The sequence below is a fragment of the Lygodium microphyllum genome, chromosome 21 (genome assembly GCF_053477565.2).
Source record: "Lygodium microphyllum isolate KBCC chromosome 21, Lygodium_microphyllum_v1.1.10, whole genome shotgun sequence".
In the NCBI taxonomy this organism is placed as follows: Eukaryota; Viridiplantae; Streptophyta; class Polypodiopsida; order Schizaeales; family Lygodiaceae; genus Lygodium; species Lygodium microphyllum.
Window position 1 is genome coordinate 76,105,256 of NC_141155.1, and position 24,359 is coordinate 76,129,614.

The window sequence follows — 24,359 nt, forward strand, 5'->3', positions numbered from 1 at the left end:
ATAGACATGTCCTCAATGACCCCGCGAACGAAGTGATACCTCACCTCAATATGTTTCGTCTTTGCATGGAAGACTGGATTCTTGGCCATGATTCTTGGCCAACTGAAAGGCACTCATAGATTTCGAATGCAGTGTAGGCATAGCATCTGTCATACCAAGGTCGGCAATCAAACGGCCTAACCAGATAGCCTCTTTGCAAGCCTCTGTGGCTGCAATATACTTGGCCTCTGTACTAGAAAGGGCCGTACACTTCTACGCCCTGAACATCCAAGAGATAGCCCCTCCAACATAAGTGAACACATAGTCAGAAGTGGACTTCCTACTATCTGCATGTCCTGCATAATCAGAGTCAGTGTACCCCACGACTCCTGTATCCTGGCTGCCATAACAAAGACACATATCTGTTGTGTCCTTCAAGTAACTCATGATACCCTTCACGGCATCCCAATGTTTCTTGCCAGGTGTATCTATATAACGTGCCACAATCCCAACTGCAAAAGCAATATCTGGATGGGTGGCTATCATGGCATACATAAGACTGCCCACGGTTGATGCATAGGGAATCTTGGCCATCTCCGCCCTCTGCTCATCTGTCTGCTCATAATTGGCCTGTGAAACCTTCACATGAGAAGGTAATGGATAGCCAATAGGCTTACATCCTGCATGTGGAAACGCTCAAGGACTTTATGAATGTACTCTCTCTATGACATATAGAGTAGTCCCTGAGATCTATCACGCGTAATGTGCATACCAAGTATATGAGAGGCATGTTCCAGATCTTTCATCTCAAAGCTCTTTTTGAGCTGAGCCTTAAGATCACCTAGCTCCTCATGAGCTGTCCCTACTAAAAGCATGTCATCCACATAGAGTACTAAAATCAGTAAAGAACTGTCACGAGCTTTCTTCATGTACAAGCACGGATCCATAGCACTACGGCTGTAGCCCTGTGACTGCATGAATGCATCAAACTTATGGTACCATTCCCTAGGTGCCTACTTCAAGCCATATAGACTCTTCTTGAGCTTGCACACTAGGTGTTCCCTGCCAGGGTCTACAAAGCCCTTAGGCTACTCCATGTAAATCTCATTATGCAAGTCCCCATGTAGAAAAGCCGTCTTGACATCCATCTGGTACAAATCCGGGTCAAGCTATGCAACCAAGGCCAAGACTAAGCATAGGGTGGTCATTTTGACCACAGGAGAAAAGACTTCATCAAATTCAACACCATGCTCCTACTTAAAACCCTTAGCAACCAATCGAGTCTTGTATGCCGGCTTGGGGTGTCCAAGGATACTTTTCAGCTTGTACACCCACTTGCATGGCAAAGCCTTCTTACCCTAAGGCAAGGAAACCAAATCCCAAGTCTTATTCTTATGCAATGAGTCAAGCTCAGAATGCATAGCCCTCTCCCAAGAGTGACAATCACTCTTGCACATAGCCTCATCATAAATAAGAGGCTCTCCTGCATCTGTAACCAGTACATAATCCATAGAGGGCACAAAATGGTGTCTATCTCTGGTAGAACGCCTCAACCCAGGCTCTACTGCCTGATCGACATCCTATCTAACATCAACATGTCTAGCATCTGGGCCATGAGCATCAGGTGATGCTGCGCACTGTCTAGCTGGGCGTGGAGCGAGGGCTGAACAGAGCAGGTGGCTCCTCTAAAAGATAACTCTATGTACCTCAACCACTTTTTTAGGCTGCATATGCATTTTATCCTCATGAAAGATGACATCATGGCTGCGGATCACTTTCCATGCCTGCGGATCCCATAGATGGTAACCCATCTCTCCTGCATCTCCATAGCCAATGAAAATGCATTTGATACTTTTAGGATCCAGCTTATTGCATTTGTCCTTGGGCACATGGCAAAACGCCTCACATCCAAAGACACGCAAATGATCATAAGAGGGGGGCTTGCCTGCCCATACCTCCTCTGCAACCTAAAAGTCAATGCCACTACTATGCGACCTGTTAATGAGATGCACTGCAGTAGTAATTGCCTCAGCCCAAAAGTGTTGTGGTAAGCCAGCTTGGCTAAGCATGCTACTGACCCTTTTCTGAATGGTCATGTTTGTGCGCTCAGCCATACCATTCTAGGGTGTGGTGTAAGGGGCGGTCAACTGACGCTTAATACTCCGCTCATCACAAAATTGCTCAAAAGCATGTGATACATACTCACCCCCATTATCTGACCTTAGGCATTTGAGCCTTTTCCCAGATTGGTTCTCTGCCAATGCAAGCCAATGCTGAAGTGTGTGTAAGACATCGGATTTTCTCTTTATGGGATAAGCCCAAACCTTACGTGAGTAATCATCTATGAAAGTAACAAAGTACTTTACCCCACCAAGTGACTGACAAGGCATGGGCCCACATACATCTGAGTGCACAAGAGCCAAGGGCTCACCCATGCGTTTCTTACCAAACTTTTGATGCGTATTTCTAGTCCACCTGCCATACAAACAATGATCACAAGAATCAAAATGCAAAGAGTCAAAAGGCGGAAGATACTGCAATGCACATAACATTTTCATTCCTTTAAGAGACATATATCCCAAATGAGCATGCCAAAGGGATACATGGGGAATAGAACACACAGACAAAACATGATCCAATGTAGCTCCTAATACAAGTAAGGGATAGAGGTTGCTAGACTTGGCACGTCTTGCAAATACAAGCCTACCACGAGTAATCTTCCATGCAGAGTCTCCAAAAGACACAAAATACCATGCATCATCAAGCTGTCCAACTGACATAAGGCTTCGCGTCAACACAAGTACATGGCGTACATCATGCAAAACAAAAGAATTGCCAGAAGGAAATTGCAACCTAACATCTCCAATGCCCACAATGTCAAGAGATCTGTCATCACCAAGATGCACAGAACCAGGCATGATACGATAGGTATGAAACCAATCTCAACAGGGTGTCACATGAAAGGATGCACCCGAATCCAAGAGCCAACACTACACATACATAGAATGTATCTCAGAAGCCTATAATGCATCGCATGAAGAAGTTGCAAGTATGTAATCATCATCTGAATCAGTGGCCTACATGACATTAACCTCTTCTATCTTCACATTGGAACTTGCAGGTACAATACTGCACTCAAAAGACTTTTCCTGCACTTTTTCTTTTCCCTTTTCCTTGCGCTTATCATCACGCATTTTATGGCACTGCAGTCTAATATGTCTTGCTTTCCCACAATAATGATAGGTAAGATCAAACTTCCATCCACTAGACTTACTGCGACCACGTGACTTAGACCTGGACTTCTAAGAGTCCCTACCCTTATGATCATTATCATGCCTGCCATGTCTACCACCTCTAACGATCAATGCATGTGAAGGGGGAAGTATCATTGTTTCTCCTGTTGATTTCCTCGATCAATAAAGCACTCTCAATATCTTTGATTTTCATCCCATCAAGCTTGTTCGTGCATATGGCAGTAAGGAAGACATCCCATGATTTAGGCAAGGTGCCAAGCAGAAACAACGAGTGCAAGTTGTCTCTGAACTCAATACCCTGTGACAACAGACTCTTCATGATAGCATGAAACTGACTGAAATGAGATGAAAGGGAGATCCCCTCCTTCATGCGAAGGTCCATTAACTGCTTTGGCCACCAATACATCTGTGACGCAGGACTCTGTTGCGCATAAAGCTCCTAAATCTTCTCCCATAAATCCCATGCACTCTGATGCTCATCTTCAACAACATTATGATGGACCTCTTCTAAGAGTGACAAAATAATGGTAGACTTGCATATCTCATCAACTTCCATCCAAACATCATCATCCATATCCTCAGGTTTGACACCTTTGAAATGCAAGGGTTTAATCTGCAACTTCTGCACCAAAACCTACCATATTTGGGACTTCCAATACCCATAGTTGGTACCATCCAACTTGGCAGTGTTAAAGAGAGCTGTATCTTTCAAATGACCAGCCATACTATCCCAAATCAAAGCAAAAAAAGTAAAATTACAGGTTGCTGTAATAAGCAGAAAATGCACTAAAACCACTGCTAAAACTAGCTGAAAGGGTGGATTTCACCAAGAGAAGCACATGTCCACCAAATAGAACCAAGATAACATCAAATAGTAAGCATTGCCCTCATAGAAGTGCTCAAAATCTGCAAATTTCAGCTTGCTGTAATAAATGACAGTAGTATGTAAAACTGTCCCAAAATGAAGCAATCACTGATATATATGTCACTGCAACTGCCAGGTAACAAGATACATCCAACAATGAGTTTCCAAGGGCAAGAAGGTACCAAGAACTGTCAAACCAATAACATGTCAGGCAAGAGACATCTCATAGGTCCATAGCAAATGCATGTAACTGTCCCACAAGTTCAAGATCAAGTGTAAATAAGACTCTGTGTACATCTGAATATACTAAGAGGCTCCCACTGGAAGTGAAATCCAATGCAAGTATCCAATGCATATCACCTAGCATCCGATAGCCAAGCGAAATATATGCGACATCCAAGAGGAGCATGAATACAATGTAACTGACAAAGAGTAGCATGAACCAAGCATTTCAAGACTGCGTATAACAGTTCAAGTAAATGTCCAAGCATCAAGTATTCAGCTCAATAGTGTTCCATAAGCATATCCAAATGCATGACATGAGGTGTAGACATCAGTTCATGAGTAGCCAAGCATCCAAGTATCTACTAATGATGAGCAAATAATGTCGCTGACAAGCAGGGTACTTCAGCCCGCAATGATTTACCAGTAAAATCTCTACATTACCTGTGTTTCTCAGCCCAATATTTCAGCATAAAGCATGCCAAACATTTTCCAAGTGATGAACATCAATGACATGATAGATTTAGTATCAGTAAAGCTCAATAGCATAAAATGATGGTGTCTTGGATTATTTCAGCATGCAATCCTGTTTTTGATAGGCTGTAACCACAATATAGTGCTTCAAAAATGAAGCTTAGGCATCCCATGCATGTAGGAGCAATGTCAAGCTGTTAATGGGCTGCAATGATACCCATGAATCATTCCAGTAAGTGGCAGTAGCTGTTAGTGATCACATGTGATGGAGGAAGCATGGTGCAAGCTGAAAAAATAGACGTGGACTGCTGCTGCAAATCCTGAGGTGTTGGAGAAGTAATGATGGTAAGCACAACGGAGTGCTTATTAAGCACTTAATGTCCACCAAATGAGTGCTTGCTACTGTCACTCTTCACGTGACCTGCCGGGGCATTTGATGGCTATCAATAGCACAAAATACGAGTTGGGAACTGACGTGATGTTGATGTGTTGGGGCGGGGGTTGTTGCTAGGTATTGAGCACTCAATAGGACATATTACCCCCTTCAATGTGATGAAGAATGAGCATTCATCTCTAATCAAGAGTGCTTGAATGAGGAGAACCAACGACGTGAAGAAGAGGATTGAATGCAGGACTGTTTTTCTTTTTATGTCTCTGCTACCAATGTCTGAGCACTGAAAGAGTGCAAAGAGAGCTCTAGGAGATGTCCAAGAACTCCTAGATAAGACCTAAACCAAGCTGGAGAGAAACCAAAGAGAAAGCTCGCAGCATACCTTGAAGGATGTGGCTGCCAATACCTCAAGTTGAAGGTCAACGAATGTAAGATGACGGGTAGAGCTCTGTGAGTGCCGATGCAATGGCCCTGAAACCAGTTGAAAAGACAAGAGCCCAAGAATGGAAGCATGATCGAGAGGAGCTATGGCGGATATATATATATATATATATAGAGAGAGAGAGAGAGAGAGAGAGAGAGAGAGAGAGAGAGACTCACTATGTGGGAACTCCAACGACCACAATGTGTGGCCATGCCTTCTATATTCAAACTGTCACTAAAAGAATAAAGAGTAAGTGACTATGATAGGCACCCGCCACCTGCAGTGTGCAGCAGTGGCAGGAACTGTCAGTGTAGTAATACATGGGGGCGGCTAGGCGGCTAGGCGAAGGTGCCTTTACCCCCAACAATAAGTGGTCTTAGTGAGCAGATGAATATTGCATATGGATTGTAGTCAAGCGATTGAGCAATGATAAGCATGATTTCCTTATGTTGCTCTTGAAAGGACAATTCTTCAAACTTGTTTCGTGAATTTGAGGTTGTATAAAGAAAATAAATTATTATGTGGTGTGACATGTTAATGTGTGGTACTTACATCCAAGAACAATCTCTATTGTTGATGCATTAATCATTGGAAGTTTGGAATCCATGCACATGAAAGATGAGCTTTCCAAGACATATAATGCACATATCACATTATTAGGCTTGAATAAGAATGTATGTAGAATTTGTACCTAGAAAAAATACCTTGGTTTGTTTTTTTACAATGTCATACCTCAATTATCATAAAATAAATGTTGCATTTGCAAGAAACTAGTGCATTGGGGGTAATAAACAAAAATGAGCACATTAGCTCAAAAGATTGAGCACAACCGTAACAATGAATACAATTACAACAAAGCAAATAACCTTTGTACACATTTGTGTTTCAAAAAACATTTAGTAAGACTATCAAAATTAGCAAAAACATGCTTAAATGAGTCAATAATGGAATTGGAAAATAAAAGCAATAGTGACAAAGTCTATAACAAATGCAAATGTACTTTAAAAGCAAAAAAATTGTAGAAATTCAAATATGTCAACTAGGTTCGAATACAAAAATTGCAAAGGTAGAGGAGTTAAATGACATAGAATGCAAATTAATCTCTCTCCATATTCCATTCACACAAATTCATAAATTAACACATGATGGTCTATTACCATTATAAGATAGTGTACACCCACTCAAAATGTATTTCCATGTTTCATTATTAATAACTTAGCATATGTATTGTTAAAATTTAAAAAAATGAAATATGACCATCTATTCACATTAGGACAACCATGATCTGTTGTGAAAGCATTGCTATATCAACAACCAAATATTGAAGTAACATGAAATTGGGAGACACACCTAGAGCATCAATAACTAGCATGTTCGCAAATTGAAAATACATTTGCTATCAAAAATGAAATACAAACTAACACACTCTTACATAGTTTACATTCCTCCATTCAAGTAATTGACTTTGAAAATAAAACACAAAGAAGTAATAGTGGAAGGATACTCCCCCTTAAGGTTAATTTCAAGACACTTTCTTAAAAGAACTCTTACCTTCCCTTATTATTACTTGGTTGCCCTCAAAAGTACCAACATTTTTGCTTAAATATTTATCAAAATATTACAAAATGGGAGCTCAATCATGTAGACAAAAATTTCGTAACAAATGTCAACTTTTTTCTTCAAAACACTCAAATTTCTTATCTCTAAAGGAATCTCATCAATGGCAAAAAGGACAACCTTAAAGTCATAAACTAATATCAAAATATGTAAGGCATGATACTAATATAGAATAAATATTACACTCAAGAATTAAGTACAAAGACTTCCAAGCACTATGAAACTGTACAATTTATAAAGAAATATCACAAAAAGTGCATGTACTTTAATTTGACAATTAGGAACACCCACTTTATTTGTCACATTTTCTATCATCATAAAGAAACTTTGGGAGCCATTAAATAATATGATGCAAATATTGAACCCAACAATCAAACAAGAATAAAATGAAATGGTTGCAAAGTACTTATGAAGACTCTTATGAATGGACCCTACTACAAGTGCTCACTATTGTGTTCACAATTTCCAAGAAATTAAATGAGAGCTTCAAACTAGCACCCACATACTTGGTCAAGTAGCACATTGATATTCAATACATATTAAATGCTCATGGTACTATGAGTTATTGCATATCATGCATGTCATTAACAAAAGCACAATTCCTAGATGAAAACCATGATGAGTGAGCTATTAGAAGAACTTGTTGAAAGCGGCAGCACTATACTTTATTGATAAAGGTCATTATTAGAATTTACTCGTGCTCCATGTGGCAACATGGCCTCCTACATGCATGTAGGGGGGCAAGAGGAATGCAGATGGTGAGAACGAGCAGGGAGCACTGGTGAAACAATAGAGGAGGAATGAAGACATGGAGATGGACTACATTGGAGCCATTAGCTCAAAGAATAAAACCTAGGAATTGAGCAAGCATAGTGAGATGATCAGAAGCCTTTCAATCAAAAGCTAAGAGCCGCCTTGGTGAAGGGACATCAATCCTCAAGACCCCAGTCTACTTCTCCTACGCAACAACTCAAACAAAGGTATTCAAAATATGTTAACCGTGGCATTTATATGTACTTTCTTGGCAAGCCTCCTATGGGGGAGAAGATTAGTATATGGTTATGGGCTATCTTTGGTGCAAAGGCTTACTTAGTGTAGCACAAGTTTGCTGGTTGGGAGGTTTTCTTGGCGACAATTGCCTCCAAATTTGATAGGGATTTTGTTCTCTATTTGGTAATTGGTTTTAAAGGCATCTTGGTATATTCATTACCTTGGAGGGTTGACTTGAACCCTGAGGAAGTCCTATGGACAAAGTGCCTAGTCTAGGTTAGCTTCCCTCTCTCCATGTGTGGATGGATGGTGAGCTCTCAGTCTTGGCTAACCTCCTTGGTAAGCTGCTTAATGTGCCTTCAACCTCATGCCCCAATGGATTACTTAGAGCTAAAAAAAGGTTTGCATACTCTAGGATAGAAAGAAGAAAATCCCTAAAGCCTTAGAGTTATTTGATCCCAATGGGATTGAGTTGTTGGTGGATGTCAAATTTTTTGCCTTTCTAGACACTTTGTTTATTTATAAAGAAGGAGCCACTATGCAAGAGACTACCCACTCAAGAACATGAAAAGTTAGTTCAACAATCATGATGATGTTGCTATAGATCAAGCTACCCCTATTCAGACTAGCACACCATGGAGATGAGAACAAGGAGAAATATTGTGTCAAATAAGGAGAAAGAGCCTATCAATAAGGCTCCACCCAGTCATACTTTGGGAGCCCAAACATTCATTCAAGGCCCTAGGCCTTCTTCTTTAGCCCAACAAAGAGAATGTTGCTCCCAAATCTATGACACAATGCTAAGGGACGAAGAAGCATAAGATATTGCTCAAAAATTTGGCACATAGGCCACTTATTGATAAGAATTTCTATAATGTTCTAGATGAGGAGGAGGAAGACAATGATGAAGTTCACATCTATGAATATGCTCACTTTAGTCTCTTGGAATGTTAGGGGACTGGAAGGAGAGATTAAGAAGGATGAATGCATGCATATTATTAGAAAATGTAAGCTTGACCTCTTAGGGTTATAGGAGGGCAAAATTGATGAGGAGGAGGGGAGAAGATTGTTCTTCATGGATTACATGGTTCTTGGGGATTTCTCTAAGCAAGGAAGGAGAGGCACAATTTTCTTGTTCAAGAAGGAACTCAACCCAAAAGTTCATTGGGTGAGAGGTAATGGAAGTACCTTGGCAATTGCAATTCAATAGGGGTCCCAATAGTTAATGATTTTCTCAATTTACAGCTCCAACTCGTCTATTGATCCTGTTAGATTATTGGTGGACTTGGGTGAGAGGTGATGGAAGTACCTTAGCAATTATCATTCAATAAGGGTCCCAATAGTTAAAGATTTTCTCAATTTACAACCCCAACTTGTTTGTTGATTGTACTAGATTATGGATGGACTTGGAGAAGTAGCTCAATGACATCAATGCCATTCTCTTTGGCAACTAGAATATGACCTTATCTCAGAATGATACGCCTCATGAGGGAGGTTGCATGATTGAAAGAGTGAGATGACATGATCTAGAAGTCACTCATGATTTGATTCACATTGTTGCGGCCATTGGAGACAATACAAGGCTACCTTTCACTTGGCATAATAAGCATAATGAAGACACTTGGAGGGCTACCAATTTAGATAGATCTTATCTCAACAATGGGTCTTGGTGGGTGCTCCCAAATGTAAGATGGAGGATCCTCTCTAAGATGTTTGTTTCTAATCACATTTCCATAATATGTATTATCTAATTATAGGGAGATAAGTCTAATTATAAGCCCCCACACCCCCCCCCCCCCATTTTTAGATTCAACAACTTATTTCTTGAGAAGGAGGCTTTCTATTAGTTTGCTTAGGGACACTTGGAAAGCAACCAACTTCTTTCTTGAGAAGGAGGCTTTCTATTAGTTTGCTTAGGGACACTTGGAAAGCAACCAATAGGAACAACTCAAACCCCATCTCCAATTAGATGAGTTGGGTGTCAATTTTGCAACATAGCTAATGAAGAACCATGGTAAGGACCATGCTAGAAATAGAATAAATATGTTATTATCTACCCAAGGATCTCAAGAATGTCTTCTTATGGCTCCCTCTCCTTCTCCTAGTGATTGTTATTTGCATCAGCTATTCAAAGGAGTGGAGCATTTCTTTAACAACCTACGAAAACCTAAAATTGAACCTTGAAAAAATATAGTTGAAAGGTCATTGGTGCTTGTTAGGGATGCGCCTAGCTCATTCTTCTTCAAGTCCCTCAAAATTAAATAGGCTCGTGAGACTATTACAATTATTGATGATGGAAATGGTGATATGCTAAGAGATGAAGGTGATATCGCTAAGGCATTTACTACTCACTTATCTACATTAATTGGCACTCCCCCTCCAACTACACCAAATTATATCAAATGAGACTAGATGCCATTTTAAAGGTTGAGATCAATTTTGAAGAAGCCCTTCTCCTTGCTCTGCCCTTTTCTAAGGAGGAAGATCAATTTTGTCTAAGCTGAAGAAGCCCTTCTCCTTGCTCTGCCCTTTTCCTAAGAGATGAAGGTGATATCGCTAAGGCATTTACTACTCACTTATCTACATTAATTGGCACTCCCCCTCCAACTACACCAAATTATATCAAATGAGACTAGATGCCATTTTAAAGGTTGAGATCAATTTTGAAGAAGCCCTTCTCCTTGCTCTGCCCTTTTCTAAGGAGGAAGATCAATTTTGTCTGAGCTGAAGAAGCCCTTCTCCTTGCTCTGCCCTTTTCCTAAGAGAAGAAGGTGATATTGCTAAGGCATTTACTACTCACTTATCTACATTAATTGGCACTCCCCCTCCAACTACACCAAATTATATCAAATGAGACTAGATGCCATTATAAAGGTTGAGATCAATTTTGTCTGAGCTGAAGAAGCCCTTCTCCTTGCTCAGCCCTTTTCTAAGGAGGAACTAGATTTTGTGGTGCTAAGGATGAAGAAAGCCAAATCACCTGGGATTGATGGAATCACAACGAAGATCTACCAAAGCTTATGGGAAGTTTGTGCTAAGACTTGTGCAAGCTCCTTAATTAGATTAGAGCCAATGTCTCATTTCCCAAACCTTTGAACATTGGCCTAATGAAGCCTATCCCAAAATCACTTAATAGGACGACCAAGACAACAACATGGAGACCCCTAACCATGCTAAATGTGGTTTACAAAGTTATGGCTAAGAAATTGGCTAACATGATTAAATTCATGCTAGGAAAGCTTATTCACCTACAACAATATGGCATCATTCAAGGAATTAAAATACATGATGTAATGCTTAACCTAGCTTTGTCCATTGATCTTGCTTTGTCTATGTAACAGGATTTTGGTTGATCAATATGGATTTTGAGAAAGTGTATGATAGGGTTAGTTGGGACTTTTTCCTTGTGCCATCCTCCATGCCATGGGCTTTGGCAAAACTTTCACAGACATGATAAAGACCCTCCTCTCCAAGGTCACTGCAGTTGTCTAGGTGAATGGTTGCTTGGAGCCCTTTGACCTCAGGATGTCAGTATGGGAAGGATGTCCCTTGTCCCCCCTTCTTTTATCTATTATGAAAAACTCTCTTCTAAAGAGCTTAGTGTTGGGGGTAAAGGCACCTATGCCTAGCTGGCCTTATATTAGTTACATACTAATAGTACCCACATACTCGTACACCTATACATTGTAGGTAGCGAGTGCCCATCATGTCACTTTATTGCTTATTCTTTTAGTGAATTTTGAATAAAGGGAAGGCCGATCACACATTGTGACTGTTGGAGTTTCCACATCGTGTGTCTCTCTCTCTCTCTCTTGCTCTTGCTCCTTCTACCATAGCTCTTACTTCTACATTCGCAACACCTCTTAACACTTTATTCGGCATTGGGCATCAATTGCATCTCTTGGGATCAGTTGTTGATTCACAATTTATGACAATTTGCTGTCATACAGTTTAGGACAACACTTTATTCATTATCTGGAGGTCATTATGCTTCACGGGATGTCTATTTGATGTCAGATCATATGGGGATGTTTTGCCAATGTATTGGAATGATATGAGGCTAATTTGAGCACTCTTTTGATTGACTTTGCAAAGGTTTTTTATTGTTGTAATGAGAAAAGCTGAATGTTATTTTATCATTGAAATCATATGATTACTGCTCTCGGGTGCTTACCGACTATTCGAGGTGATGTACTGATACTTATGGTTCATGTTACATACTTGGTTATGCTCCTAGATTGCTTTTGAGCTAAGATTGGAGATTTGGATCTTGACATTTGTTGTCATTCACTGTTATATATGGTTATTTCTTGATGCTCTAGTAAGAACTTTGTAAGTTAATAATAGACTTTCTTCAAGTATAGGTTTCCTTTATTCGTCCTTTTTTGCTTTTGAACATTTTTCGATTTGAAGTTCTAAAGTTTGTTATGTTTTCTTTTCCATCACCTTACCCCCTCCCTACGGGAATGATGAAAATCCTTCTAAGGATTGGAGGATGAAGAGTGAAGGGCATGAAGTGCATGTGTGCTATACTTTACTTCATCATGAACCAATTGTAGAAGTTTGGGTTATACTCCAAGTGGGCGTGATAGTCCATGTCATGAGGGCTGATGCCTACGTGTGCAATGCAGGTCAGGACATCAATAAAGAAGTCTCTAGAGTTCATCCTACTAGTAATATGCAATTCTTCCTCGGTCAGCATTTGTTAGTCAGGATTTGATCGAAATAGGGGTGGGCCATGACATATTCCTCTAAAGGTTGTTTTTGCATGATGGCCAAGACTCTAAATGAGGTACGAGCCACATAGGTAGAGTCGTACTCAACAATTTTGCTTGCATGTCTATGCTCGATGTTGGTCATGATTTGGCAGTCCTCTTGTTCCCATAAGAGATAGAAAGCATATCATTTTCACAAAAAGTAAGAGCCTAAGTCGGCTAGCTTTGTCAACTCTTCTAGCTCCTGGCTTGTTGTAGAGACTTTGTTCCTATGGTGATAGAATGTGATTAGCGATTGTGTGCAAGCTTGCTCTCTCGAGAGATCTCACTGTCGGCCATTTCAAGAATCTTGAGGAACACAAACTCATATTCCTCCCAAGTGCATGGCAAGGAGTGCACTTCCATTGCTAATGTCTCATCGAGGAGGAGACCTAAATCTAGTCGCTCATAGCTTCTGGTGTGGCTAGCGTGGTGAATGTGGTGTCCAAGCATCTGATATAGGTGACAAGGTCATCCCATGTATTCATGGCTAGGTCTAAGGCCAAGGCAAGGATGGATCTCCTCTTATAGGAGGGTTTGAGGCCTCCGAGAGGTTGAGGTTTGGTTGAGCTAGATAGCTCAACTCTGATATATGTATCATGTGTGGTTCAATGGGGTGTTTGTCGGCCACTTGTGTGATGGATTGGCCTTGCGGCTCAGTTGATGTGTTGCTCTCTCCTTGTGGAGCAGTTGGAATGGTAGAAGTGTCAGGTTGAGTCGGTTTGGATGCAATGGGCTTTGCAGCTTTAGTCAATAGACTTGTTGGGGCTCTATGGATTTGATGCTTGTTGAGTCAATTGGTTTTTCATTTCTGGCTAGCTTACCATTTTGTGGAGATGGGTTGGAGGGTTTGGATTGAGGGGAACACATGCCACTCGTAGTCTTGGGCAACCAAATCTAATTGTTTCCTTCACAATAGCCTTGGCATGCAGTAGGTTTTTTGGCACCCGTTGCGGCTTGACCATTTATCTATTTGTATATCGTCAAAAGTGATCTTAGTGGTGTAGCTCTTTTAGGTTGCAAGCAGTTTGTCTTGGCAGGATGGGACAAGTTACGACCCCCCTCCTTAAACCTTACACTTGGTTTCTCTACAGATGGCACTACAAGCTACAATGGAGCCATGCTACCCTTATTGAAAATCAAGTGCGTAGTGTGAAATTAGGCTATCAGCTTTTCAGTGCATGTCAAGTGTTTAATTGATACAGTGTGCAAATCCAATTAGAACAATAATTTTCATGATTCTTTCGTGCATTTAACAACCACCCTAGCTAGTTTGTTCTAGTCTCTAAAATGTCCTAGATGTGTGGTATGAGGGGTAGCAGATTTGGTTAATGAGTTTGTGTCTCTATCGAGACACGAGACTAAGGGTCAACGCTGTGATCATTTTCCAGGCCGCTAGATCGCAAATCGTGAGTTTGGTGGCCATATGAGCTATTCTACGTGTTTGGAGGCCTACGGGGGTGTTGTCTAGATTAGGCTTAGCCTTTGCATGCCCTAAGGTGGGTCCAATATGCCAAAATCTAAGTTCTACACAGCTTGTTCGAGTGACAGTGTTTGAGTTGCAAACTCGGACGTCTAAGTTAGGTACTCATCTGAGTCTAAGTGGTTGTCTCCAAGTCCAAATGGATTGTTTGAGTGCATGTGTCTGAGTTGCCTAACTCGAACATTTGAGTCATCTGAGTGGTCCTAATGAATGGGCACTCAGTTGTTTGAGGTTGAATATGTGAGTGTCAGAGTGGACAATTTTGGGGTGTTCAAATTTGGTTGTCCAAGGCTGACTTTGGTCCAAGTCCAAGTGAACTTGTCCGAGTGTACTTGTGACTCAAACTGTTTGAGTGATAGTGGGACTCAGATGACTATGGAATCTGTCTAAGTGCGGTAGGCATTCGGGGGTCTAGAACAATGAAAAACCACTTAAATACTCATGGCGCCTATCCCAACATTGCAACTAGGGTCTTGACTAGGATCAACAAGTATCAATTGACACTCAGACCATAGTTGTAAGACTCAAGGATGCAAGAATGTGAATCAATGAACAAATTTGTGCTCCTGCCCTGTAGCTCTCTCTCTCTCTCAAGCTCTCTCTTAACTGAATGCACACAAATGAGCTCTCTCTTTGCCCTCTTGGCTTCTTAAACCCTTTCTCTCTTGCCCCGTTACTTCCCCCTTCTCTCTCTTTGCTATCCTAATGCCTTAAAGCTCTCTTTTTCTTGTTTTGGGCCTACTATTTTATAGTAGAAACCCTACCGTGTGTTTCTCTGTTTTTCTTGATTTTTTTCTTACCTAAATGTATCCAAATCATAAGCAACCACTTACACTAATATGATCTACTTACCTAAATCCAAAAAATCATAAAAACTTACTTGAAAAGGAGCAACTCCCTCATTTCCTACCTATCTCAAGCACCCCCGGTTCGGGGACACAACCCTACTTCAATGCTTGATTTGGAGCGTGCAAGCACTCAAAGTTTGAAACCGTTTGTCCTAACAAATCTCCAACAATGGAACCAAAATGTGGGAGCTTCTCACTCAATCACCAAGACCCACAAGCCGCTTATTGTTTCAAGCATTTCAAGCCAAGTGCAATGGCTACCTCTCACATAGGTGTATGCGTTCTCACACCTACCAATGTAGTGAGCCTACCTTCATGCTTGATCGAGTTGCCTCCTCCCTCAAGCACTGTGGTAGCTTCATGATCCAAGGTGCAAGCTCGATCCTCAAGCTCCAACGCATGTGAGACTTGAGAAGAGAAGAGAAGAGAAGAAGAAGAGAGGAGAAGGTGGAGAGCTTCTCCACCTTCTCCACCACAGTCCCTCACCCTCACACACTCACTCCCTCACACTCCCTCTCTCAAGAACAAGCTCAAGCAAGCAAGAAGAAGAAGAAGAAGAGGAGGAGGAAAGCTAGTTTTAGCCACACACAAAAAAGAGTTTCTTCACTTTTTGCCTTTTATACAAAACCCTAATCCCCTTTGGGCACCCATCCCTTTTTTACACGCTTGACCATTTTAGTCTAGGTCCCCTTTTCCTATTCCTTTCTTGTTTGTATTGTGCCTTCACCCATGCATGTCTACATTTACAATTTGCACAGGAGGGAGCCTATCGCTCTTTTACAAAGATTTAGAATGTGCTTTTATATTTAAAAGGCACCTTTCCTCTTTTACGCTTGCCCTAAACTTTTAAGGTTGTCCTTGCACTTTTGGCCTTTTTCCTCCTATTTATTTAGCCGGCCACCTTTTTCTGCTTTTCCCTACATCTTTTTAATTTTATTTTTTCTTTCTTTGCACTAGGGTTAACAACCTCTCATGCTTTGATAGTTAGAGGCAATAATGGTAGGGATGGTAATGACCGTTGTGGGAGAGACTCTCAACATTCTCGCTCTCAGTCACATGGATAGTCTCGTACTAAGTCTTGTAGCTATAAGTCCTCATTGACTTGTCATTACTTGGAAAAGTAGGGCATATTTGACCATAGTGCCATAAGATGCGTGAAGGCAAGGATAAAGTACATGACAAAAATGATGATCACAATATTATCATTAGCAAGTCCAGTGTTAAGATTGAAGAGATTAATGTTGTACAGACTGATTATGATGATGATTTCATACTTGTAGCTTCTTCTCTTAATACTTCATAGTTGATTACTAATGCTTTGTCAAGGTATACTCAGTGTTGGTTGATAGATTTAGGAACTTCCTTTCATGTGACCTCTCATAGAGAGTGGTTTCGCTCCTATCGTAGTTTGACTGGATCTATTTGTTTGGCACTCGAGATAGTTGGTATTGATGATGTCTAGTTGTAGTTTGATTCATGTTGCATATTTACTTTTCATGATGTACATCATGTACCAGCTCTCATAAAGGGGCTTATCTTTGTTGTCGGCACTTTGGATGGTGCAAGTAATGTAGTTTCTTTTGGTGATTCCTGATGGAAGATTACCCATGGGAATCTTGGCATTGCACATGGTTCTAAGTCCAATACTCTCTACCCCTTGCTTGTATCTAGGTTAGTTAACTCTCTTTTCCCTATACATCAAAGGGTCTTCATGTATAAAGGATTTAAGAAGATCAGTTACCTTTTGAATCTCTTGAGCATGTTTCTCTTTTGTTGTGGTGGAAGCTCAACTATAGTGTAGATACTATGGCCAATTTTGGGCAATAGTGGCATATCGGCCTTTTTCCCCAAGATAGGAAACAATGAAATGGTCTGCCCAAAAGGTGTATGGAACAAGATGTTGTAGAATATATGTTTCGATAAGTAGATCATAATGAAAAAACTTCATAAGCTATATCTCGATAGGGACCTTGATGTGGCCAAGCCACATATATGCTTGGGTCACATGGATTAGTGTTATTCTTTTATTATTAGAGAGTTCTACAATAATAGAAGTAGTTGTTTTGATACAATTGGGAGGAAACAACTCAAATGGAGCAATCATTAGACTAGAGCTGGTATTTAAGAGAGCATCTACGTACAAAGAGAATTGAGGCATATTTTTTAGCTGAACACCAATCATAGGGATAGGTCCTCTAGTATTTAAAGCATGTACCTTATGTACCTTTTCTTTTGTCAATTTAATTTCATTGGTAGGTTTGACATGGATATCTGTAGTCACTCTCAAAAGCTATATCGCTCTCATAAGCAGAGTCATAGTCACTCTCAAAAGAAGAGGAGTTTTCACCAAGATAATGAAGATTTACCTTAGCAGAATTGTTTTGTTGTTTGTTCTTTTTGGGGCATTTATTGGCTAAGTGTGATGTGCTACCACAAATATAGCATTTGAGATCCTTTTTCTGTTATTGTCCTATATTCTGAGATTTATGAGAAGCATTTTTATGATTTTTGTGCTTACCATAAGCATGTCTATGAGAATGTCGATGAGATCTTTTGGAATGGTAATCATGCTCTTGCCTATCTTTTTGATTGAAATAATATATGTGATCTCTGGAATAGCAAGAAGAGCGATATGAGCGATGTCGCCCACCATTATAGCTATTACCACCACTATAGGAGCTAGAGGAAGAACATTGTTTACACCCAAAGTCTACTTCATGTTTAGTAGCAATTCTATAGATAGATTGTGGAAACTTCTGATTAAGTTAAGTCATTTTATTGACATACTTCCTTTATTGTCTATTCTATAGTTTGCAAAATTTGGCTAACATTATCACTGAAATCTCTATTTTCAACCTTCATTCTTTGTTTGCAATAGAAAGGAATAGGTTTGGACAAATAACATGCCAAATGTTCTTTCATACTATTGTCATGAGCACCTAGACCTTCATATAAAAGATCTCTCATGTAGATGAGATATTTCTTATATTGCATGGGATTACAAAGTTTAGATTTGAAGAAAGCTTCACATGCTTCCAATACATCATCTAATTTGTTTCCCACCAATTCTCCAAGAAGCAATTCAAAGAAGAGTTGTACTGGATTAGCATGCTGGACAATGGCAAGCTTAACTTGTGGATGAATAGAGATCCACCATTGTTTTAGACCACCAACAAAACCATGTGTCATGGCATTCAAAATATCAATGCGGTTGGTCTAAGGCTTATCTAGAATCCTCTAACCCACATATGCATACATCATGTAGATAAGCAGTTTAATCTCCTCGGGAGATTTACCATCTATGGACCAAATAGGAAAAGAGCCAACTTTTTATGGGGCACCAATGTTCTTATAGAAATTTGCACAAGAAGGCTTTTCATAGGATGAAGATGCATTTAGAGTACCAATAGATTTAGCCTTTGTAGCCTTTGTAGCATTTATAGGAAGAGACAATAGTGTACTTACAACCGTAGATTCATGTGCATTGAACAAACCTTGAAGCACAACATCCGGCAGTGCATTAGCTCTATGAGGATTAATAGGCACAAAATCCTCATCAATAACACTGTCACCATCTTCATCAGAAGATGAGAGTGTATAAGTAGCTTGTTGTTGAAAAGCACCTTGATCCCTGTAGTACCATGCTGGAAGTTCATTAGAACGAGCATTAGGTGGATGTTGTTCTAGGCTCTCACCCATCATGCGAGAGTCAATGTGGAATTCCACTCTCTGCTCTGGGTATCATCTTTTTGTTGATTCTCTGGAGTAAGACATAGTGGCATTTGGTCTAGTATCTGATTAGCTTCTCTTTGCCTGTGAATTCTATCAAAGACATAGTTATCAATATGATCAAAAACTACTTTATAGTCATCATTAGACCGCCCTCAGGGAACATAAGCTCTAGATATTCTAACAATGCTTCTGCAGTGTCATCAAGTTGTAAAGATGGTTGAAACAAACTAGGTTGTTGTATTGTTGTGTCACCTTTCAGAACTGACTAGAGAGAAGGACAATAAATTTGTTGAATTTCCTTGAAAATCCCTTTTGGATCATCGTCAGTATAAGAGTCATCATGCCATGCTTGATTCAAATTAGGCACCACATGTGAAGTTATAGCGGGTTCATTGGTTAGTTTTTCTTTACCTTTGGCAGATACTGAGATAATGGAATGCATATTCAAAGAACCTAGTGCAGGAGAGGCAAAATAGGGACTCCAGCATTTTTGCAATCTTTTGGTAGAGAAAGAAGTCCAATTAGGAGTAGATGGGGAGAGAGAGAGAGAGAGAGAGAGAGAGAGAGAGAGAGAGAGAGAGAGAGAGAGAGAGAGAGAGAGAGAGAGAGAGAGAGAGAGAGAGAGAGAGAGAGAGAGAGAGAGAGAGAGAGAGAGAGAGAGAGATGGTGATGGCTGAGTTGTAGGGAGAAATAGAAGATGCGCCTGGAGAGGAAACCTGTGTCTGTGTTTTGACTAATTGTTGACACAAAATCACAATCTAATCACAGAGTTGTTGCAGAATATCCACCTTCTCAATTAAATATGTGAGTGTTACATGAGTCCACTTAGTAGCTTGTAATTCTGCTATCTAGAAGCAGAATCTTGTGGCCTAAGATATGGCGTAGCCTTGTACTTATTATGCTCATACTCAAAACTCTTGAACCACGTTAACAATAGAAGAAGAAGAAGCTTGCTCAATGAGCTTTTTGCAATGTTGGCAATTTCCATGTATTATCTAATCACGAGGACATGGTTGAGTATGGAATTTGAGCACATTTGCTCTTTGTGAAGGAGACACCTTAAGGTGAGGCTGAGGAACCTTTAATACAACAACTGTGTCTTGTGGAATTTCAGGAGCCATTCTCTGAGGTAGGTGAAGAGTTTTACCTTTGATGTTTTGAACTTTGATAAACTTGGGAGGCAAAAGTTCCTTTTTCTTCAGGGAGGAGATGTCAAATTGCTATTCATGAGGGAGCTCAATCTCATACCAGTTTACACAATTAGGAAGAAAGCACTGAGTTGGTTCAAGATACCCAAGGCAAAGCTCTCAAGTGTGTGTGTGTGTGTGGACTCACTCTTCCCCTTTTCATTTTCAAATCACCCTTTAAAAAAATATGTTTTTATTTCTTGAGCACCAAACCTCTCCTCCTTGTGTTACATAGGCTTGATGGTTTTCTCCTTGGTTTCAGAGTCATTCAAACAAACCTTTAAATGACAAGTTCATCTTGTAATGAACCTTTAAGTAACAAGTTATTAATCGAGTTATATGAGTTTTAATTAAGTGTATACATTAGATTGTACATGTTAATACATCATTGCATAATTCGATTTTTAAACTATGAACTTGGATAATTATAACAATTCATAATTCATAAAATTTAAATATGTAAAAAATCAAGTTGATGCATATTCAATATAGTAGTAAATTACAAAAAGTTAAAACTAACTCTGTTAATTCTACTCATATAGGGCTATTAAAAAATATTAAATTTCTTTATATTGGCTAACAATTATTTTTAGACTCTATTAAAATATACATTGTTAACAATATCCATTACTATGCCTGTTAGCATTGGGTGACCATTGAAATCATCACCATATGTAGTAGTTTGCAACTAGCTAATACTATACAAAGTCACCAAATATATCAATTATGACATCATTACCATTGCTAGTGTGATAAGTATAGGATTATCAACCTAATGGATCCTTGATATTTATTGGATGCACTTTTAACCTAATGGATCCTTGATATTTATTGGATGCACTTTTAGTAATGAGCATGTGTTTTGGTAGTTGATATCATTTTATACACTTTCAATTACTAAAGCATATTCATATGAGTACATCAAGAAGTTAAAAGTGTGCCTTAAAAAATATTTAGATATATTTAAGATAAAATTACACCTATAATATATTGTAATTGATGGATATCATCACAAACCTAAAACCAAACCTATGTGGCATATATAACATGCTCCCAAGCTTGCATTCATATACTCTAAATCTAATAAATTTTTAAATCAAGAGAATTTACACTATAAGGCAAATAATTAATATATTATAAATTGCAAAGCCACTACCAAATTTATACAAGTTTGTAATGTTTAGCAATTTTGTTTCTATTGAGCTCCACCTACATGCATGAAATGCTTTCTTTCTTCATGTTTGGTTTAGAACCCTTTATCTAGGATTCTTTGTTAATGGAACATTCTCTTTATTTGGATTACAAACCATGCATGTGTACATAATGGTTCCCAATGTTTCAACTATGTTTGTTTACAATGGTCCATATGTTATGATTTACATTAGGATCATTACATTGACCATAGTGGGCCACTACACATTTATTAGTCAAGCATTTAGATTTTGCTTCAAGTTTGATTAAATATCAATAAACCATTTATTAAATATGTTTACAATGTTCACAATGTATACACAACTTTAAAATTGTGACACAATTGTCTTTCCATGGTCAAGCCAGTGCTAAAATGATAGATCAAACCTTAGTTGATGGCTAGCCTCTAAAATGCACATAGAAGTTGATGGCTAGCCTATAAGATGCATATAGCTACAAGACTCATAGAAAAAGATTGATAACATTAAGTAGAGTCTATGGATTTTGTGGAACTATATATCCAAGTTGGGGAGGCAAGTTTTGGACATTTCACTTTTTTAAATGGGTCTGTGTTCTTGCATGTCAAGTTGGTGCCTCCTTCGATTGCCATTGACAACAACTAAGCTAATGGAGCTATAGCTTTAGCTCTTTTGCCATAAGTATATTACTCCAATAGGGGACAAATTGCTCTCAGGAATGCCACCTTGGTTGCATGATTTTGGATATTCAAAAGATAGTGAATCAAAGGAATTTATTTTTGCCAAGCCTTTCAATTAAAAAATAGGGGTGTATGGTTCATCAAAGCACATGTACTTCATCATGGCACATGATTGGTAAATTTTTGTACACAAATTTTGATGTGATCGAGAGAGTTATAATAACACAATGAGATGTTAAATACATTGTGACACCACTTGAGTGCCCTTTTTTCATGCAATCCATTTGTTAACAATGACTATCTAATGAATAGCTATTCACATCCACAGGATATTATGTACTCATTCATTGTGTGTGAAGCATGCTATTTGTAATTCTTTTGATAGTATAGGTGCTTCTCTTTGCTCACAAAAGTACAGAGTAAACGAGAAGCCTCATGAGCTTTGCAAGCTTACCAACTATGCAATGTATAGGTAGCGAGTCTGGCTAGCAATGTTGGGCAGGCCGGCTAGTATAAATAATGTGTATAGTTACATCCTCAACGTCTTTTGAGCTGGTAAACCTTTTAGGTGTATATGGGTGGAGAGGAGACCCACAATAGTAACCCTTGGAAAAAGAAAAAATATAAAAAACATTCTAAAATCAATTAAAAAAGTTTAGCATTACTTGTGTTCACAAATTTAGAACAATCCACGTGAAGACTATGGTCCAACAATAAATACTAAATAGTCAAGATTAAAAAGGTTGTGATATTTTAATAATTTACGTGGAAAAGAATAGTATTACAAAGGTTTGAAAGAGGCTTGGGTTTCACACAGCACAAACGGTAGAGCCATGGCCGCACTAGTGCTTCGCCGCTCTGTGGCGCCATCGTCACTGCTGCGCTTCGCTCGCACGTTCGCGTCGGTTGGCGCGCAGATCGACACCGACGCCAACATCCACCTCCAGAAAGCTCGCACTTGGGACGAGGGAGTCTCTAGCAACTTTGCTACCACTCCCCTATCCGAGATTTTCAAGGTCAGAAAGGCATTTTAGCTGTGAGAGAGAGAGAGAGAGAGAGAGAGAGAGAGAGAGAGAGAGAGAGAGAGAGAGTGTGTGTGTGTGTGTTTTGCATATGTGTACATCATAAGTCTTGCAATGGAAACCCCTGGATGCTACATTCTGACCTTTTGGTACGATCAAGTTAAAGGCAGTCTTGGCCTTGACAAATGGACGAACTTCAGGCGTCCTTTGAATGAAGAGCTTCCCATTCCAGTAAGGAGAAAAAAAAAAGTTCGATACTAACTTGAAACGTAGGTATGGATGACCACTTGCAAAGTATAGACAAACTACCTGGAGCAGGACGGTCGACCATCAGCCAAGTACACACGAATGCTGAGGCTACTGCTTGGTTTCCCTTAGCCTTTTGGAATGCACAAGGTCATTTTAGAGTGTGAGAAGTACTATAGAAGAATACAGCCACTGCAACAAAACAAACCAGTTTTAGAAAAAACCTAGCATGGGATCTCCCTTTGGATTTAGAAGAAAATAGTCATCTTTGCATGCTTTGCTTCGTAGTAACATGGGATGGGTTTTGGGGATAGGGATGGGAATGGGGACAGGGATAGGAGTTGACATCCCTTGTCACCATGAGAGGGGGCTCTAACATGGGGACAGGATTGGGACGGTATGGAGATGGAATGGGACTAGGACAAGGAGTTAGAAAACAGCCATCCCATGTTACTATCCTCTGCTTGCAAAGTACAGATCACAATGCTTTGAACAATTGTGTATACATGCAACTACGGCAATTAAGGACACATCTTGAGTCATTTATGGATAAAGTTGCTTATCCGATGCTTTCTTCTAGAGCTTGCATATATGCAAGAAAAGTAAGTGTAGGCAGTGTATAAAAGGCATTCTAGCGTGTACCATGCTGGCTACTTGCTGAAAATGAATATTATATGTTATATCATGTGATAGATTATAGATAGTAGTCAACTTTACTCACAAAACCCTTTTACACCTCTTTTCAAAGCTCAAGCTCTAAAGTAGATGGATCACGAGGTACATTCAACCCTAGCCATAATACTTTGGAATGGAAAGAAAAATCCTAGTAGGGATTTGATAACAAGGTTTTGGGACTATCTTGAAAGTCCCATTGTGCTAGTGATTAATGAGCCTTGGAATTAGGTTGTTAGGTCTAATTGCTTCTAGTGCTTGGGGCAGAGAAGCAATACATGGAGGATCTTGGAAGTTGCTCTTAGCTTGCTTGTCCTTGGAAGACTCCTTGATCCACCAAAGGAGCTCTC

General features: G+C 39.6%; 1 protein-coding gene across 2 annotated transcripts in view; it reads left to right on the forward strand.

Moving 5' to 3' along the window:
• The first annotated feature begins 22,858 nt into the window (after positions 1-22,858).
• The window catches only part of PRXIIF (peroxiredoxin IIF), a 62,706-nt gene continuing 61,205 nt past the window's right edge, over positions 22,859-24,359 (forward strand). Inside the window, exon 1 of one of the 2 annotated variants that reach the window (XM_087662042.1) lies at positions 22,859-23,085. In XM_087662042.1, coding sequence (XP_087518168.1) covers positions 22,903-23,085 — 183 coding nt within the window. In that variant the 5' untranslated portion in view covers positions 22,859-22,902. The remainder of the gene's footprint in view (positions 23,086-24,359) is intronic. The other variant, XM_087662043.1, reaches the window with a different exon arrangement.